Source organism: Miscanthus floridulus, chromosome 2, assembly GCF_019320115.1.
Source record: "Miscanthus floridulus cultivar M001 chromosome 2, ASM1932011v1, whole genome shotgun sequence".
Classification (NCBI taxonomy): domain Eukaryota; kingdom Viridiplantae; phylum Streptophyta; class Magnoliopsida; order Poales; family Poaceae; genus Miscanthus; species Miscanthus floridulus.
In genome coordinates this window covers 46,138,227-46,156,937 of record NC_089581.1, presented here as the reverse complement: position 1 = coordinate 46,156,937, position 18,711 = coordinate 46,138,227, and the positions used below count along the sequence as shown (strand labels likewise).

The window sequence follows — 18,711 nt, the reverse complement described above, 5'->3', positions numbered from 1 at the left end:
GGCCACTTGAAGAAAAAAAATATCAAAAGGAGAATATAATCCTCGACCAATTGAGAAAATGGTCGGTACTTAAATATCGTGTAGCGTCATGACAGTTGGCAGGCTAGACGAGAAAAACGCTTATGAGCTCTATCCGTTGTTAAATCCTAAAATAAATCTAACAAAATACAAGCATATGCATCTCAAGTACTTGAACATGTGTGGATAGGTTCCACCATAAGAAATATAACTATAATTATTAGCATCGATAATCCAATTATAATAACCCGACTCTGATTCAAACAGGCCCTTTCTTATTTTCCCAAAATGCAGGCAACCAACGAAGACTAGTTTTCTCTTCTGGTAGTGAAGCATTTGTAACGAATATCTCAATTACTGTCCGAAGTATCCGATGACAGAGGTCTTTGACGGTGCATTGGCTGTGTTTACCTGGCCGTCAAAGAACATCAGCGCCCTGTTCGTTTGGACCTGTTTGGCTGATAAACCATGGCTGTAAAGTACTGTTGGACTGATTTGGTGTGAGAAAAAAATACTGTTCGTTGGTTGAAAAAGTACGGCTTATAAGCCAAACAAGCCCAAACGAACAGATTGATCAACTTTCCTGAATTAACCAAAAGTTCAAACTTCAAAGCAGCACGTACGCCGGCTCAGCATTACTTGAATGCACTGTACTACACGGCGTGCAATCAGCGTTCCCGTTCAGATCGATCGACGCAGCAGTCAAAGACCCAAAGAAGTACTTAACGTTCAACGCAGGCTTTCTGCTCCCAGACTCTCCAACACGTTCACACAGCCAAACGAAGACAATGGCTCATGGAGTGCACAGTTCCACACCTGAAAGCGCTGCCGTGCATGGCACAGTTGCTATGAACCCTACATGCAACATAGTCCACAGTCCACAGTCCACAGTGCACATATACAGCTCTAACGACGCCATTATAGACCAGGAAAAGCTCGCAGCATACAGCTGCCCGTTTGGATGGAGAGGGAGTAGTAGTGAGCTGCGAGCAGCAGGGCATGGCATGCAGACCTCTCCCCTGCCCTGCTGCAGCAGCAAAGCACAAGGGAAAGAGAGGAGGGGGCGCAGGAAAAAGGTGACAGAGACAAACAGAGGCGCAATCATGGCCACCCCGCACAACGGCGCACGGCGATTCCCACCCCCAGGAACGGAACAAGCGCAAGCGTCCACAGCCCCATTTCCTTGGACTCTCCCACGCCCCTATTCTCTCACCTGCACGCCTCCCAGTTCCTTTCTCGGGCGACGTGACATTCCCCTCCCTCCTCCCAGATTCTCTCTCATACCAGCAGTGTTCCTTGTTTTTCAATCAGCCCATAAACATACTACAGGCATAGCATCACATAATGGAAGATGAAAGAATTGGCGCAACTTGCAAGACGACCACAAGACGACGCCCTGCGCCGTGACAAAACTTTGCGGCTTATAAATACGCACATGCCCAAGACCACCCTTCAAGCAGCAAAACCCCACACACCGAGCGAAGTAGACAGGCACTGATACACACGAACACGTAACTGAGACTCGGAGGAGTTTGTTCCTGAGCTGAGCTCGCTCCCCTCTCCTCAGTAATCATGGGGGTGCAGAGCAGCGAAGGCCAGGTGATGTTCTCCTCCATCGCCCTGCTGCAGCAGAGGTTCAGGGAGCTGGAGAGGATCAGGGAGAAGCGGGAGGAGAGGCTTCTCCACGTGCTCGCCCCCAGCCCTGCGGCCACCACCTCCCCGAGGGAGATGCCCGTGAAGTGGTTCTTCCACCCGGAGCTGCTCTACCCGTGCAGGCCGCTGCGTGACACCACTGCCGCTGTCGCCGTCGCCGCCGCCTCCTTATTCCCGGCCGTGCCAACCACTGTCTGTGAATGCAAAAGCTTCCAGCTCCACGGCGATAGTAACCCCATCGCGGTGGAGCTGTGGCCCAGTAAGACCTACAACTACAAACATGTCTCTGGTGAAGTCGACGTCGACACCTCGCTGCACCTCTAGACTGCTACTGCTACTCCTGCTACTGAAAAATGTTGCAATGCCTTAAACTGCTGTTAACCTCTTGGTGTTGCTCTCGCAGTTTTTTTGGTAGCCTACTACTATGTTCTTCTCTTCTTCTGTTGTAACAAGGGGTATTAGGAGGGTTGACGGCGTGCTGTAATTATTACCACTAGTACGATGGTCTTGGAGTTCCTTTATTGTCACCTCTTGGCACTAGAACTGCTTGCATCTTCCAACAAAGCACTGTTATCATCCGAGTACGAGAGTACCTCTGCAGGGCAGCCATTCTCTGTTATATCTGGATACTCATCACCGGAGGAATCATCAGAGCCCTTCTTCTTCCGTTTGACGATCTTCTTGGAGATCAGGCGGTTCACACCCTTGTTGTCAACACCAACACATTCACTGCTTATTGGCTTAAATAGGACTTTGCCCACCTTCCTTGCATTAGCTTCCACTATCTGTGAGCAAGAGAGGCCAGGTAAAGGTAGTAAAAACAACTACAGAAGATTATTTAATTCTGCAACAAAGAATGAAATTTTGGGTGAATTGTGAAACAGAAACTATGGATTTCTAGGGCTGCAGCAATTCAATAAAGTGTAACGAAGACTTCGGGAAAATGGGAGTTGCACCAACTAATAAAGGTTGTGTACCAATACCAACACAATTTCACTGAAATAACCTTATAACCCACATGAGTTCTGAATTGACAATTGAGTAGTAGCTTTTCTTATCTATTAGTTTTTGTATACTTTCTTTTTCTAGCTTCAAATAAAAAAAAGCAAGTACAAATGGAGAGTAGTATTAGCACCACATAAGTGGAGTGTGGACATGTTAGCAGCAACCTTCTGAGTATTGTTGTCTTTTTATATGCACAAACAAGCATGTAGAGGTGGTCGTGGATAGTTGTTTTTATTAGTTGGTTCTTACTTCTTATAGTATGATAAGACCAAAAGCATCTCGAAATTTATATAGTACAAAATATCCTATAAAATGATCTAAGAACCAAATGCCCTGTATGGAAAATTGATTCTAATGAGAGTTATTTAACAAAAAAAGGTTTCATGGTATTGCATCAACAAAAAAAATTGAAGCTTTTAGTGGTGTCTTTCAGCTTTCAAGTAATGACAAGGAAAATTCATAATAGTTATCTATACTAGTAAGTTCTTAGAGGGAGATTTCTAGTGATGACAAGATAATCGTATAATAATAATTGACCTGGTACTAGAACTCTTGAGCAAACAGAGTACACAAGGAGTTGTAGCAATTACCTCAAGTTCGTAAGCTTGAGTTTTTTCTCTATCATCTTGGCGATCAGAACCTTCCTCCTGATATTCACCGTTTTCTTCTCTGTAATCCTTTTCAAGAATCACAAGCATTTTCCCACCTTCTTCTGGAATATAGCCAAAAGATGCACAGACAAAACCAGACACCGTCTCATACGGATGCCCCTGCCAAAAGATATTGTCCAAGTGTCTCAAGATATCAGCCAATCTACGAGAAACATGACAGAAATACACAGCACCATATAATGATGACTGCCAAGGGCATATCTCACAAACAGAACATTTGTGAATATTTTGTTGACCTAAATATTAAATGTCCAGTTTCCACCAAAAAATAGATATAATAACGTCATATCTGTATAGATTCTGCAAATCAGGCATCTCTAAATGATGGAACTCACATTTCGATGATCCTAATACAGTGTCCACTCCAACATATACACATGTCCAAGGGAATGCATATCAACTGTAGAGAAAGCTAAGATCAAATGAGAAACAATACCTCTGGTATTTTGATACCAAGCTCTTCAGATAGGTGATCTATCGATGTATTTGCGTCAACATCAAATGTTCCATCTCCCCGCCTTACTATATAGCCTGTTTTCTTCTGAATTTCCTCCTGAAAGGGTGAAAAACAGAGTAGCAGAAGGAATTGAGAGGCTGCCTAAGCAAATGACAAATAGCAACTAGCTTGTTACATGGAAAAATCCTTTGTTTTGACTAGGATACAGAAAATAGGAGTGAAGCAGCTGCTTCCAGAACTTGGAGAAGCACTGAGGCAGGAGATCTAATCTCTCCAGTTTTCAAAACCAAGCTAATGGAACTTCAGTTGGAGTTAGCCAGATAATCTTCAAGAGTCCTGTTAATTTCCACCATACTATATGTCTAACTATAGATTCAGGACACTGGATAGTTCCCAGCTGATCTGGTTCTAGGCTTCTCCACTTCTGGCTTATGAACCCTGCTTGTGTTATGGCCATGCCCACAATAATTCCAAATTCCAAGAAAATGCGATCACATAAATACCAAGAGCACACAAGTTGATAAACAAACACAAAACTCTTTGGAAGTTCACAAATAAAACAGTCCTCACTGAATGTCTCTTTTCAGTTTTTGTTCTGATTTGAGACACCCTGAAACAAGATTGTTGGCATTGATATTTGTTTAAAAAATACAAATATAATTTAAGAATACATTCCTACAAGGATCCAGCATACTAAGAATGCAATAATCTGTATTTTTAGTGTAAATAACTATATTAGTGTTTTCACCCTGGTTTTGCAGTGGCAAAGTTGACCTAAATATATTGGTAATTGCTAAATGACTTACCTTAGGCTTGTTATGTACCACAGGAAACTGGTTTAGGGCCTCATTGGAATGCAAAATTCTTCTAGAAACGCAGGAATAAGAGAAACGTAGGAACAAACTGCCCCAAGGAATTATATAGGAATTTCACACGAATCGGTTCATTTTTCACAGGAAAAAAGCAGGAACAGGAAAAAAATCCAGCGTTCCAAAGGGGTCCTGAACGTTGGGATGGAGCGCAGGAAAAACACAGGAAATCGGGGAGAGAGTGACAAAGGAAACTTTCCATGAGGTTCAACCTCTTGGTAAAATTCCTCCAAAATTCCTACGAAACAAGCCATTCCATAGGAATTTCATAGCATTTGTAAGAACCCAACCCTTTGTTCCAAAGAGGTTCACAGGAAATTTTTCTATAGGATCTCTAGAATTCCTCCATTTTTCCTTTGTTCCAAAGGGGGCCTATTTCTTTTACCCTTTCTCCTGCGCGTATAAAAAGTGGCAGAGACGACACCTAAAAGATGTCCAACAGCAAAATATGACCATATGATTTGCCTGTCTTTTTTGGCATGGCTCAGTATGTTTGGCCCACTAAATTTCCTAAGTTCAAATGCTAAAAAAAAGGGGGCAGACCCAGTGCCGGAGGCTCCCACATGAGTGGGGTCTGGGGAAGGGAAAAACCGAGGCAAGCCTTCCCCCCGCAAAATCTGTGGAGAGGCTGCTTCGAACCCGTGACCTGGTGACTCAGTGAGACAGCTCTCACCACTGCACCAGGCTAGCAAATCATTATTTATTACCAAGATATGAAAAGTCAGTTCTGTAATAAGAACGATAGTTACAAGGCAAAAAGGGAATAATAAGCCAAAAGAAAAAAAAAAGGCGTACCCAGTGCAGAGAGCTCCCGCTCTGTGCGGGGTCTGGGAAAGGGTGTCAGTGGCAAGCCTTACCCTCGCTTGTGCAATGCAAGGAGACCGCGACTCGAACCCGGGACCTTCCGGTCACAGGCGGTAAGACTCTACCGCTTGCACCAGGCCCGCCCTTCAATAAGCCAAAAGAAAGGGAGAAATAATTTTGAAAAGGAAATGGAAAATAATCGTATGCATATGTATGGCACTGAACACCCACTTGCGATGAAATAAAAAAATTCCAGAAATAATCACCTTGGAATCATTCTCGTCAAAGATTTCACCAACTATTTCTTCCACTACATCTTCTAGTGTTACAATCTGCATTTTTTTTTTGCCAAAAGTCAGAGAGTAATTCCCAATGTCCCATGCAGTGATAAACATATGAAATTACGAACTGTTCTGATAAACATTTTCTGAACACAACAGGACTTAGTTGCTGCAAGAAATGGATAGATATCGCTACATGAAAGGGTAATTGCTCGAAGGCTGTACTTGCCAGGGGTATGTGTAAGACAAAGGAAGCTCATGGGTAGTAGCTTTGTCCAATCATTTGTAACTTTTACCAATGAGCATCTGATACGGCGTTGCCGTCGTGGAGTATGCAGGGGAGAACGGAGAAGGAGCTGGGACTGGAGATTGGAACGGAGAGGATAGCGGGGCAATGGCGCGGTGGGAAGATCGCCGGCGGCAGCGGCAGAACCGCGCGCAGCCACCGTCGAAGAGGAACCCCACCCGCCTGGGAGGTTCTATTCTTCTTCGATAAGATTGATTACATTCCTAAGTGCATCCTTTATAGTCCAGGTGCATTTCCTTCCTAACAAACAATGGTCTAGATCCTAAAAATCCTCCCTGATTATTCTCTTACTAAAACTGAAAAGGCCTTAGCCACTGCTGGCCGTGGCCCTCATCATCCTGCGCCTATAGTGGCGTCCTATAAAGGAGTCCACAACATTTCCCTCCTCCCCAACAAACAGCTCGTCCGCGAGCTGAAACTCCGGGTAACGTTCCTTGAAATCAGCGATCGGCTCCCAAGTGGCATCAGCAGGAGAACAACCTGTCCACTGCACCAACAGTTCCCAGGTGCCACGGTTGAGACGAGCTCGAACCACCTGAGAAGGAGTAGGCACCACACGACCACAAAGAATGATTGGTAATGGCATAATGGCAGCAGGCGGATCACCTTCATACTTCTTCAGCAAGGCGACGTGAAAGACATCATGTATGCGCGCCTTTGGAGGAAGCTGCAGACGATAAGCCACAGCACCCAGCCGCGCAACCACCTGATAGGGCCCAAAATAGCGTGGTGCAAGCTTGGAAGGGGAGGCGGATGTAATGCCCACAGCTGTCCTCTGATGGAGACGAAGCAGTACCCAATCACCAACAGCGAACTCCACATGGCGGCGCTTCTTGTTTTGGTGCTCCCGCATGGTGTCCTGAGCCAAGGTGAGGCGTTCACGAATCTCTGCCAGGAAGGTGTCACGGTCACAGAGCTGACGATCCACAGCAGCCACCCGGGCCGCGCCTGGAGTGTAGGACACAAGGGCCGGTGGTGCCCTGCCATAGACCACCTCAAACGGCGTGGCCCGAAGCGCTGATTGGTACGAAGTGTTGAAGCAGTACTCCGCCCAAGGCAGCCACTGCAGCCACGAACGAGGGTGATCACCAGCTAGGCACCGCAGGTACATGACGATGATTCGGTTGGTGACTTCCGATTGACCGTCCGTCTGGGGATGAAAGGCCGAGCTCCGTAGGAGCTTGACACCGGCCAGCTTGAACAGTTCCTCCCAGAAGTGGCTGGTGAAGACCGTGTCGCGATCACTGACAATCGAGCACGGAAAGCCGTGTAGCCGGACGATGTTGTCGAAGAAGGGCCGAGCGACGGACTGCGCGGAGTAGGGATGGCTCAAAGCCACAAAATGAGCCATCTTGGAGAAGCGGTCGACGATGGTCAAGATGACCGACTTCCCGGCGCCCCGTGGAAAGCCTTTGACGAAATCCATGGCAATGTCGCTCCAGACATGGGTCGGCACCGGCAGGGGCTGTAGCAGACCAGCCGGGTGGAGATGGTCCGTCTTGTTGCGCTGACAGACGGCGCACCCCCGAACGAAGTCGCGGACCAGCCGATGGGCACGGCTGTTGTAGAAGGAAGCCCGCAGCCGATGGAGAGTTTTCTGGACACCCTCATGGCCGGCCTCATGAGCATCTCGGAGCAGCTGCGGCCACAAGCTGGAGGTCTCTGGAACTAAGACACGGCCCTTGTAGAGCAGCAAGCCGTCGACGAGCTGCCAGCCGTCCGGCGCTGTTCCTGCAGCAAGCTGGTGGCGAAGGTTCCAGGCCGCTACGTCATCCTGCAGCTCAGCACGCAGGGTATCAAAGTCGGTGAAGAGGGGCCCGGAGAGAGCCAGGACCGCCGCCACCTCGTCACGGCGAGACAGCACGTCCGCGACGGTGTTGAGCTTCCCAGCGCGGTACTCAACTGTGAGGTCATAGCCGAACAGCTTGGACACCCACGTGTGCTGAGGGATCGTCGTCAGGCGCTGGTCGAGGAGGAACTTGAGGCTCCAGTGGTCGGTTCGGATGGTGAACGCCCGACCCCAGAGGTAAGGGCGCCAATGACGGACAGCCTTGACCAGCCCAATGAGCTCGCACTCATAAGCTGGCAGCTTGGCATGGTGAGGAGCAACTGGCCGGCTGAAGAAGGCAATGGCGCCGTCACCCTGGTGCAGCACAGCGCCAAACCCCGCGCCAAACGCATCGCAGTCCACCACGAACCGCTTGGTGAAGTCTGGAAGCTGGAGAGGCGCAGTGATCAGCGCAGTCTTGAGGGCGAGCAAAGCCGCTTCGGCCTCCGCTGTCCAGGTGAAGGCCTCCTGCTTGAGGAGAGCAGTAAGTGGCGCTGCGACACCACCGTACCCGACGATAAACTTTCGGTAATAACCGGTGAGGCCGAGGAATCCGCGCAGCGCCCGGACCGAGCGGGGCTGTGGCCACGCCTCCACCGCAGCGACCTTGTCAGGATCCATGGTGACCCCCTCGGCTGTGATAATGTGACCGAGGTAGGCCACAGATGGCTCGCCGAAGGAACATTTGGAGCGCTTGGCGAAGAGATGATGGTCGCGCATCTGCTGCAGCACAGCCTTGACATGTTGTAAGTGCTCAGCCCACGAGTGGCTGTAGATTAGAATATCATAAAAAAAACCAGAACAAAGAGGCGGATGAATGGTTTGAGCACATCGTTCATGAGCGCCTGAAATGTCGCCGGTGCATTGGTGAGGCCAAAGGGCATGACGAGGAACTCGAATTGCCCGCGGTGGGTCCGGAAGGCAGTCTTGTCGACGTCGTCCGGATGCATGCGCACCTGGTGGTACCCGCTGCGTAAGTCGATCTTGGTGAAGAAGCGGGCACCTTTCAGCTCGTCCAGGAGCTCGTTGACCACCGGGATCGGGAACTTGTCTTTCACGGTGGCGTCGTTGAGGGCGCGGTAGTCGACACAGAAGCGCCAACTGTCGTCGTGCTTGCGGACGAGGAGCACCGGGGAGGAAAGTGGTGAGGTCGACTCCCGGATGATCCCTTGGCCGAGCATGTCCTCGCACTGCCGCTCGATTTCGTCCTTGAGGAGCTGCGGGTACCGGTACGGCCGCACCGCCGCAGGTGGGGTGCTCGGCAGGAGGTGGATCCTGTGGTCGTGGCGGCGTGGTGGCGGCAGCCCACGGGGCTCCTCGAAGATGTCGTGGTACGACTGCAGCAGCTCCTCTAGCACCGCACGGGGGTCGGCGATGACGCGGGCGGCCACGCCCCGGTTGTGCACGCCGGTCCAGTGATGGGAGCGGCCGTTGTACCAGAAAGACATCGCCAGGGCGCCGAAGTCCCAGACGATGGGCCCCAGCGTCCGAAGCCACTGGACGCCAAGGACCAGATCGAAGCCGCCCAAGTCAAGTGCGAAACAGTCGATGGAGAAGGCCTCCCCACCAATGGTGACCGGAGTAGCGAGGCAGACGCCCGGGCTGCGCACTCGGTCGCCGTTGGCCACCATGACGTTGAGGCCGGCGCGCGGCGGACGGTGAGACCCAGGCGCTCCGCGAGCGTGGAGTGGATGAACGTGTGGGTGGAGCCCGTGTCCACCAACGCCCGCAGTTGGACGCCGCTCACTGTGACCTGCAGCAGCATAGAATCAGCGGAGTTGAGGCCAGTCAGCGCGGAGAGGGATATCTCCAAGTCGTTGATCTCGCTGAGGGGGTCGTCCTCGCCGTCCGCCAAGTCCATGAGGAAGACGCCCTTGGCGGCGCACTTATGATCCTTGTTGTACGGCTCCGGGCAGAAATAGCACTGCCCACTTTGGCGTTTCTCCTGCATCTCCGCCGGTGTGAGGCGGCGAAAGCGTGGCCGCAGCCCCTCCGTCTTGCCATCCTGCACCATGGCGCCACGGGCAGCAGTGGTGGCCGACGCAATTGCCCGACGGCTAGAGCCCTTAGGCGCCGCCGAACTGTTGACAACAGAGGACTCCGCTTGGCGCTGCTCAAACGCCCGCGCAAGGCTCATGGCCTTCTGAAGATTGGCGGGGTGCTGCATCTCGACGTCGTGGGCCAGTGGCTGACCCAAACCTCCCGTGTAGAGGTCAATCACCGTCCGCGTGGCGAGGTCGTCGCAGCGCGCAAGCAGGGCCAGGAAGCGCCGCGAATAGTCCTCCACGGTGCCTGTGCGGATCAATGCCTTGATCTCCGCGATCGAGTTGGTGCAGATCAGCGGCCCGAAGCGGAGGTTGACGAAGTCCACAAAACACGGCCACGGAACCATGCCGAAGTCGCGCTCCATCTGGTAGTACCACTCCGCCGCGGTACCGTCGAGGTGTAGGGAGGCCATCCACACCTTCTCATCTTCTGGAACACGATGGCCGCGGAAGAAATTGTCGCATTTATTGAGCCAGGTCAACGGATCCGACTCCCCATTGAAGGTGGGAAACGGAATTTTGGGTGACGTCGATCGTGGAAACGGCCTCCACCGCGGTCGTAGTCGCGATCCTGGTCACGGTCGCGGCCTGCTCGTCCGTAGTCGCGGGTGCCCCGGCGGAAGTCGCGGGCGTCGTAGTCGTCGAAGCCGCGGTCGGTGTAGCCGCGGCCGCCCCGGTCTTCGTAGCAGCGCTCACCGCGGTTGTCGTAACCCCGCCCACCGCGATCATCGTGGCCGCGGCCGCCACGATCGTCGTAGCCGCGGCTGGAGAAGTCGCGATCGAATGCGCCGCCGGCGAAGCGGTCCCGGTCGCGAAGGGCGCGGTCGCGAAACGAGGCCCAGGCGCGGTTGCGCTCGATGTCGTGCGCGTCGTCCTCCACCTCGTCATCACCACTGTGGTCGTCGTTCCCGCCGGCGCCCTTGTCATCGTTGGTCTTGCCGGTCTCCACGCGCGCTAGACGAGAGTCGTGGGAATTGAGACGGTTGTTGATGGTGGTGAGTTGGCCCAAGATGCGATCGAGCTTTGCGTCCATGGCCGCAGGATCAAGAATGGTGCCGGACATGGAAGTCGATGCACCAGAGATGGTCTCTGATACCAAATTGATACGGCGTTGCCGTCGTGGAGTATGCAGGGGAGAACGGAGAAGGAGCTGGGACTGGAGATTGGAACGGAGAGGATAGCGGGGCAATGGCGCGGTGGGAAGATCGCCGGCGGCAGCGGCAGAACCGCGCGCAGCCACCGTCGAAGAGGAACCCCACCCGCCTGGGAGGTTCTATTCTTCTTCGATAAGATTGATTACATTCCTAAGTGCATCCTTTATAGTCCAGGTGCATTTCCTTCCTAACAAACAATGGTCTAGATCCTAAAAATCCTCCCTGATTATTCTCTTACTAAAACTGAAAAGGCCTTAGCCACTGCTGGCCGTGGCCCTCCTCATCCTGCGCCTATAGTGGTGTCCTATAAAGGAGTCCACAACAGCATCAGTAATGAGAAAAACAGCTTAAAGAATTATCCTTTCGGCAGCAAACATAATCAATTCATTGCTCATCAACTACTTCTGAAAACAGAAACTGTTGAACAAACTGTGAGCATAACTACTTCCTAAGAAACAATCTCTAAACTCGTGGAAAGTAATAATCTCTGCTGCATGGAGCATAACTAATCTCTATGTATGGGGTATGTCTTAAAAGGAAACAAACCATGAACAACAGGGACTGGTACTGCAACAGATGAAAAGTGCCCCATTGCTGCAGTTACGTAAGCTGCGCAGCAAGATCACTTGAAGCATCACATCACATGCTTGTGCTAAAAACATGACCATTGTGGAACAAAAGCCAGTAGTGATGCCAATAAATGGCCATCAAAATGTCACCATGTACTGACTAGCATTCATCAATGATTAGCCAAACTAACTAGCATGCTTGGAAGTTACAGCTAAAAATTGATTGGAGCAAACAATGTTGAACCTCATTGTGTGCCATAAGTCAAAATGGTCTCAATCAAGCAACTAGCCTTGGATGAAATGCATAACTAGAATCATTAAGTATAAAAAATGGGTTTCATACGGACATACACCAATAGTTCCACCATATTCATTGAGGACCACTGCCATATGAACCTGCCTGATCCGGAACTCTCTTAATAGGTTCCAAACAGACATTGAATCTGCCAGATGAAACAGATCATATCATATATTACATCCATGATGCATAGATGGGAGAAAACATGTGGCAGAAATGATTAATTGTTGTGGAAAAACATCCAACCCTATAACTACTGACAGATGCCTTCTTTTAGTTCATCATGATACTTGTATCCAACAATGTTACTAAAAATTACCTGGAACAAAGTATGTAGGCATATGTGCGATTTTCTTAACAGTGATTTCATTCAACTTCTCAACCTTCAAATGAAAAATACGCCTTTTACTTTCCCATTAGAGAAGCATCATGTAGAGCAAATAAGACTCACTGTGATTAAGTTTTACATTAAATGGTAAACAAGAGACATACCTCTTCAACATATTCAAGCATGTCCATTGCATATGCAATTCCAACAATATTATCTATACGCTCCTCAAATACAGGAACTCTGGAAATAATAAACAGCAGCAGATGTCAGCGATAAGACTTGAAAATACACGCGACAATAATAGTTGACAATACCTAGAGTACTGATGAGTTTCCCACAACTTTTTGAAATCAATAAGTGTTGCAATAGCATCAATTGCAACTACGTCCACCAAAGGCGTCATTACTTCCCTCACCTGTGTATCTTTAATTTCCAGGACATTCTCGATCATATCCTGTTAAAAGACTCAGGTGTTGACTTTAGCTGATCAAGTAGAAAAGTGTCCTGCACAAGCAGGCACGGACTAGGAATTCATAATAGTGTAACACAGCTATAGGTTCTAGGGCCTAGAATCTAGGCACATAAATAACTATATGGTTCTTTTTCTTTCTTTTTCGTTTTCTTTTGTATACGTGTGAGTGGGCTATGCTATCACAAAACTACAGATTTAAGAAGTTTTATCACAGAATTATAGATTTAGTGTGTCCTTGTTTTTGAAAAACTAAAACTACACATTTCGTATTTCTATGCATTGCGAAAGTACTGATTTCATCAGCTAAAATCTGTAATTTGTGACAAATTGACATGATAAATCTGTAGTTTTAGATAGTTTCAACAATCTATCAGTACTTATGTATTTCCATGTTACAGTCTGACCTATCCACTCAACCCAATTCTTACGATGATTCTGAGGGAAAACTATGCAGAATGAATACCTGTGATCGAGAATAATGAATTCGAAAGTTGCCTGCAGGGGCAACAAATGGGATCGCTTCCTAAAGATCAATGGGATTGCTATGGAAAGGTTCTGCAAAATACCTAAAGGATAACAGTAGCCAAAGTGTGCTAATAAACTATCAAGAGGCAAAATCCTAGTCTGCAACAGTATAATCTAACTCAAACCTTTGGGGCCACACTGCTTGTCAAATTCTGGATATATGTGATGAGATGGTGTACAAACATTAAATTAGCAATTAAAAAGGGCGTACTCTCGCCTGTGGTCTGGGGCGTACTCAGTGCAGAGAGCTCCCGCTCTGCGCGGGGTCTGGGGAAGGGTGTTAGTGGCAAGCCTTACCCTCGCCTGTGCAATGCGAGGAGACCGCGACTTGAACCCGGGACCTTCCGGTCACAGACGGTAAGACTCTACCGCTTGTACAAACATTAAATTAGCAGTTAAAATCATGCAAAAATGTTAGTTACTATTTTCCTGAAATTTCGTTAGTTCACTCTTTATTTATGGAAGTATTCAGCTTTCGATATGATATAAAAATTGTAAGTAAAGGCTTGCGTAGATTGCACAGGATAACAAAATCTTGCTGTGAGGTACACAGAAACATAAAGAATAAAGAAGGAAATGTGCAGCACAATATATGGGCATCTCCATATACTAGATTGTCTAACCTGTTCATCTTCTGCAATTGCACCACTCAACTCTGCTCCTCGTAACATTAACTTCAGTTCATCTTCAGTAACATATGGTTCACTGAAGAAAGAAGTGTATATGATGCACAAGATTCAGAAGTGGATCTCCAGAAATGTAAACCGACCATCGTCACGTATTGAGATTTTGTCAAGACTTTAAATATGAAAAAGAAAAACTAAATCTTATCTACACAGGAATCTCAATTGTATATTGGTTAAACATATACAAATGTAGTAAACTAACAGACATAGCAAATCAATGTACTTGCGTACTGGATTTTGTAAAAAATAACATACAAATGTGTATTGGATTACAATATTAGATACTAAATTCAATTTGTAAACTAAATTATACAGAAAGCAATCAATAAGTTTCTAGCAAATTCAAACTAGAATTAGATCCTTCATGAACAATAACAGATGATACGCAATTCTTGGAATAGTGTCATATGGTCATCTATTGATTAAAAATGTAGTCACTACACTATTTTACTAATTATAGAAATTTTAGAAAGTATAACTAGCACCCAATAAACTAGACTCAACACATACAAAAAAGTAATCTAATCTAGTCCATGTTGTACCATCTCATTTGTACTTGAATTCTAGTACTATACAAGTTTAATCCATTTTTTAAAAAGAAAACAGGTGAATATTTTATTTGGCAGAAAATCAATCAGTGTGCTTCCCTGGTTATTTTCTTTCTCGAATGACGCAAGAGAGCTGCATACCATTTCATCAAGAAAAAGATACAGACAGACGAAGCTAGAGTTGCCCACCGGAGCAGAACCCACGCACACCTAGAAACTCAATCCTTGTGCTTCCCTTGTTATATCCACTACGTAGAGCAAGCCATATGCTCTTAAAAAAAGGGTTTTGTGTGGTTCTTGTAGCTCGAATTAATTTATTGTTTGTGTATCCTTCTTGAAAGCATATCATAACTAATGGGGGATATAATCTATGACTAACATGAGCTTATTGAGTTGGAATATTTTCGAAGCAATTTATCTTTTAGTTCATCAAGAACTAGAGTATTATGCAAACTCTCACAGTCTTACCTTCTCCCTTTCAGGCCTAGAATCTTTAGCATTCCCATAGACAGAAAAGTAACAATCCGCCCAACTGGATAGAGGATCAGCGAAAGCCATGCGACCGGTCTGATATATCGCAACAAATGCAGTGTTCAGTACTCAAAATAAACGTGTTTGAAACTAAGTTATACTTGATATCTCTCACCTTACCACAAACCTAGCGACCTCGGTGGCATTATGGACTGCAACACTTTTGGGAGTGATTTCTGTAAGAAGTAAGATGGCGACCTAAAAAATGGTGCTCCATAGTTAGATTCAAGAACACTTTCACAAGAGCAGAAGGCCAGTATGAGACAGGAGACATACTGTCATGACACCTGTTGCTGCACTAACACCTGCTTCACCAAACATTGCTGTTGCTGCCTCAGTAACAATTGCTGTTGCGCCAATGTTGACTACACTATTTCATACAAATTATGCCCGAGATTAGGGTTTAGGGTTAGTAACCCAAAATTGCAATAAGTGATGCACAACTTAGAAATGCCATGGATTACGTTGTGCCAATGAGAATAGTTGTCAGGAAACGAGTGACGTCATTTCGGAGCATTTTGAAAACACCATTCTCAGGTTCCTTCTCAGCTAGTTCACGAACCTAATGCAAAGGAAAAAAAGAAAACAGCAAAGTCTCAGCATATAGATATTCGCTCTCAGCATACAGTCAGTTACTATAAGAAAAGGGTACCACTATGAACCAAGATTTCAAAACACTGATCTAAAAATGCCCTAGGTGGGTAGAAGGGGGTGATGCCTCAATGCCTGAATAGAGAGGCTAGCTAGCTATTGGGCGCTAGGCAGATCACTAGAAAATTAGGCCTTGATGTGGCAATTTCCAAACAATGTTAGAAAAATAAACAAATGCAAAGGGGGAAAAGGTATGCAACCTATTACACAATACAATGTTGCTATTTCTATGATTCTTGCTAGTTTTTGAACATTAAGCATGATTCAATTGAAAATTTTCCCATGAATCAAACTTCAATCCCATGTGTGCTGTTATGGAAAGACTCTGGCACCAACCTCTAATACTTTAGCCATTTCAATATGCTAATATGTGTGCAAATGCTTGAACCCACAATGATAAGTGTCCGTGAACTTGAATCCTTAGGCTCAATTCTGGAGGAAAAAATGCACTAAACCTAGGGCTTCATTATTCCTGTGCTTGCAAATAAACCTCTACTAAAAATAAAATGCAAGTTCAACATGTGAATAACCGAATCCAGCCATCAATTTACATTGATCACCTTGTTGTAGTCTTTGAAGAATTAGAATTGAATTTAAATGTTGATAAACATGAACAAGGAGGCAGGACTCCTTTAATGATAGTTACAAGAGCACCAATGTTGGGATCCTGTTCAAAGCTATAAATATTCTGAACCAGAAATACCTATCCAGTTGATGAGATTAGGTGTGAAGGGAGATTATATATAAAGTCAGTAAGACCGATAATCCAATACCAGTGTCATTAGTTCCAGTTTCAAAATAATAAACACTTTCCTTGCATAGATTCCCTGCCTACTTCTCCTACAGATCACTAGCACAGCATGTCACTAAAGCGCATGTGCACACTGATCATTATATCTGAAGCCCCTCGCTGTTGTCAGCTTGTCAATCAGTGATGCCTGCTACTCAGCCCTCTATCCTAAAAAAAAAAGGAAGGAGCAATAATGCTTTCCCCATGTCTTTCAGCACAACTCCCAGCAGTGACATCGCTTCTCAAATACAAACTTGTGCTGTGGATTACGTCATCACCAAGCGAGACAAAATTATCACATCACTGCTGAAGCAGGATGCGCTTGACAACCACCACATCCTCGACCCACACATGCCACCACCCAACCCAACAGCCTAAGCTAGTGCGTATCCGTTTGCTTTGTTCCTACAAATACTCATTATCCTAACTGGATTGCATAATCACCCATTTAGAATGGGTATAGTAGTTGATACAAGGTACCCATAAGACACTCACCCCATCTCTATTGGTTGCAGCATCCCCTCTTAGCAGCAACACTACACCAATACCAATCTGCTCATCTAAGTATCCAAAATCTCCCAATATCCTACCTCGTAGCTCAGTGAACCAAACTGATTGCAAAACTGGCAGCGTGGTTCATTTCGTGTCTGCACAGCAATTACTATGGCAACAACAGGAGTGTAAGAAAATGGGTCTCCGGAGACTTGCTGCACGCACCTTCCAAGGCCAAAGCGTCGTGATAGAAGTTTCTGCCATGGAGAAGAAGGCAGAGAGGCCGAGCAGCACGGCCAGAACCAGTCCCTGCTCCCTGAGCAGCTGCAGAACCTGCAGCACCCTGGGCCAGCCCCCGCGCAGCGCCATCCCTCCAATCCCCGCGGCAGCCTCCACCGCCCCCGGCGCCCCGGCCCCCGCCCCCGCGGCCGCGGCCGCCCCCACAGCCATCGCCCGGCGGCACCACGCCGCCGCGAGTGCCCCGCACGCCACCGTCACAGCTACTCTCCTCACGGCTGCGGCCGCCCCTCCCACCCAGCCATCATCCTCCACCTGCGGTGGGGGAGCAGCCGTCATCGACACGGGCAGCGCGAGGGGGGAGGCGGAGACGGGGGCCAGAGGGCGGGGGCTCGCGCTGGCGCGGCATCGGGAGAGCGGTGTGGACGGGGACGAGGCCGCGCGGTGGAAGGGGGGCTTGGCGGGGGCGCGGAGGGACTGGAACTGGAACCGCGGGAGCCTGCCGCTGCCCAGCAGCAGCGAGGTCGCGGAAGTGTACGGCGCAGCAGGCATGGCGCTCGTCGAAGGACGGAGTGGCGGCGGGGTTATGCGAGGAGGGTGGGAGAGCGGGTAGGTGGTTGCACGAGGGGAGGAGGAAGAGGAAGGGGATGATACCACCACCATGGGAAGATGGAGGTGGGGTGGCCGGTGCGCGCACGGGCAGCAGGCAGCAGCGGCCAAGCCGAGCCAACTGCGCGAATGGGCCCCCTCCACGAATCGACGCCCACTCTGAACCAGATATCGCCGCCCAACTCCAATTCCAACGCTAGAAATTAGGCCCTCTCCGGTTCTCTAGTTCATACACTAAAGTTTTAGTCCATTTTTGTAACATTCTGGTGTTACGATCTCGTTTAGCACTATAATTTAGGTCTAAGAAAAATTACCGAAACGAGTTTCTCGAATGTTGAAATTTTAAATATTGCGCTTAGGGTTAAAATACCATTTTTTTTCAAACTATATAAGACAATACCGGGCAGTTTAGGGCACTACGGACGGGCAGCCCGCATCTTTTACATGCAGACTTGAGATTTTCAAGCCTAGCGGAGACTGGGAGATTAATACGACGGAGTGACAGCACAATGTAGATCGTGTAGACGTCTATCATCCTACCGATGTAGTGCCACAGCAATTTCACTGATGGACGGTAAATTTGAGGCACTAAACAATCGGAGGCCCTGTACGATTGCACGGCCCTGCACACACATATGTGTGTGTATATATATATATATATGCACACACGCACTGCATTGTCGAACACCCGCCTGCCTCCTTGGTCACGTCAAGATTAATGCCTTGTCGTGGTAGCGCCGCCTGCCTCTGCTGTCCCTCGGTCTTTGTCACTGTTCTGCTATGCGCCGCAGCCGCAACTGTAGACGTTGACTTCTCCCTGCCGGCCACGTTTGGCCAGGGCGTCCTGCCTGCCACTGTCGTGTCTGTTTCTCTGGCTTGA

At 48.1% G+C, this 18,711-nt stretch overlaps 2 protein-coding genes across 2 annotated transcripts; one reads left to right on the top strand and one right to left on the bottom strand.

Annotated features, from left to right (window-relative positions):
* The first annotated feature begins 730 nt into the window (after window positions 1–730).
* LOC136523175 (uncharacterized) lies at window positions 731–2,000 on the top strand. The gene has a single exon (XM_066516951.1). The coding sequence runs from the start codon at window positions 1,591–1,593 to the stop codon at window positions 1,993–1,995; it is 405 nt and encodes a 134-aa protein (XP_066373048.1). The 5' UTR covers window positions 731–1,590; the 3' UTR covers window positions 1,996–2,000.
* Window positions 2,001–2,195: 195 nt separating this feature from the next.
* LOC136523166 (DUF21 domain-containing protein At1g55930, chloroplastic-like) lies at window positions 2,196–17,967 on the bottom strand. The gene is made up of 14 exons (XM_066516944.1): window positions 17,211–17,967; window positions 15,517–15,614; window positions 15,329–15,422; window positions 15,168–15,250; window positions 14,990–15,088; window positions 13,911–13,992; window positions 12,605–12,744; window positions 12,452–12,530; window positions 12,279–12,342; window positions 12,013–12,104; window positions 5,744–5,809; window positions 3,784–3,900; window positions 3,267–3,446; window positions 2,196–2,456 (listed from the first exon to the last, which is right to left on the bottom strand). Exons 1-14 carry the CDS (start codon window positions 17,883–17,885, stop codon window positions 2,196–2,198), a joined length of 2,130 nt encoding a protein of 709 aa, XP_066373041.1. The 5' UTR covers window positions 17,886–17,967.
* Window positions 17,968–18,711: the final 744 nt, after the last annotated feature.

Bases quoted from the DNA above. Each gene is read 5' to 3' on its own strand.
- LOC136523166 (XM_066516944.1), bottom strand. From the start codon at position 17,885: ATGGTGGTGGTATCATCCCCTTCCTCTTCCTCCTCCCCTCGTGCAACC. The intron at 15,251-15,328 runs GTATGTCTCCTG...ACCATTTTTTAG, and splicing joins CAGCAACAGGTGTCATGACA to GTCGCCATCTTACTTCTTAC. The intron at 13,993-14,989 runs GTAAGACTGTGA...TTCTTTCTTCAG, and splicing joins CTAGGCCTGAAAGGGAGAAG to TGAACCATATGTTACTGAAG.
- LOC136523175 (XM_066516951.1), top strand. From the start codon at position 1,591: ATGGGGGTGCAGAGCAGCGAAGGCCAGGTGATGTTCTCCTCCATCGCC.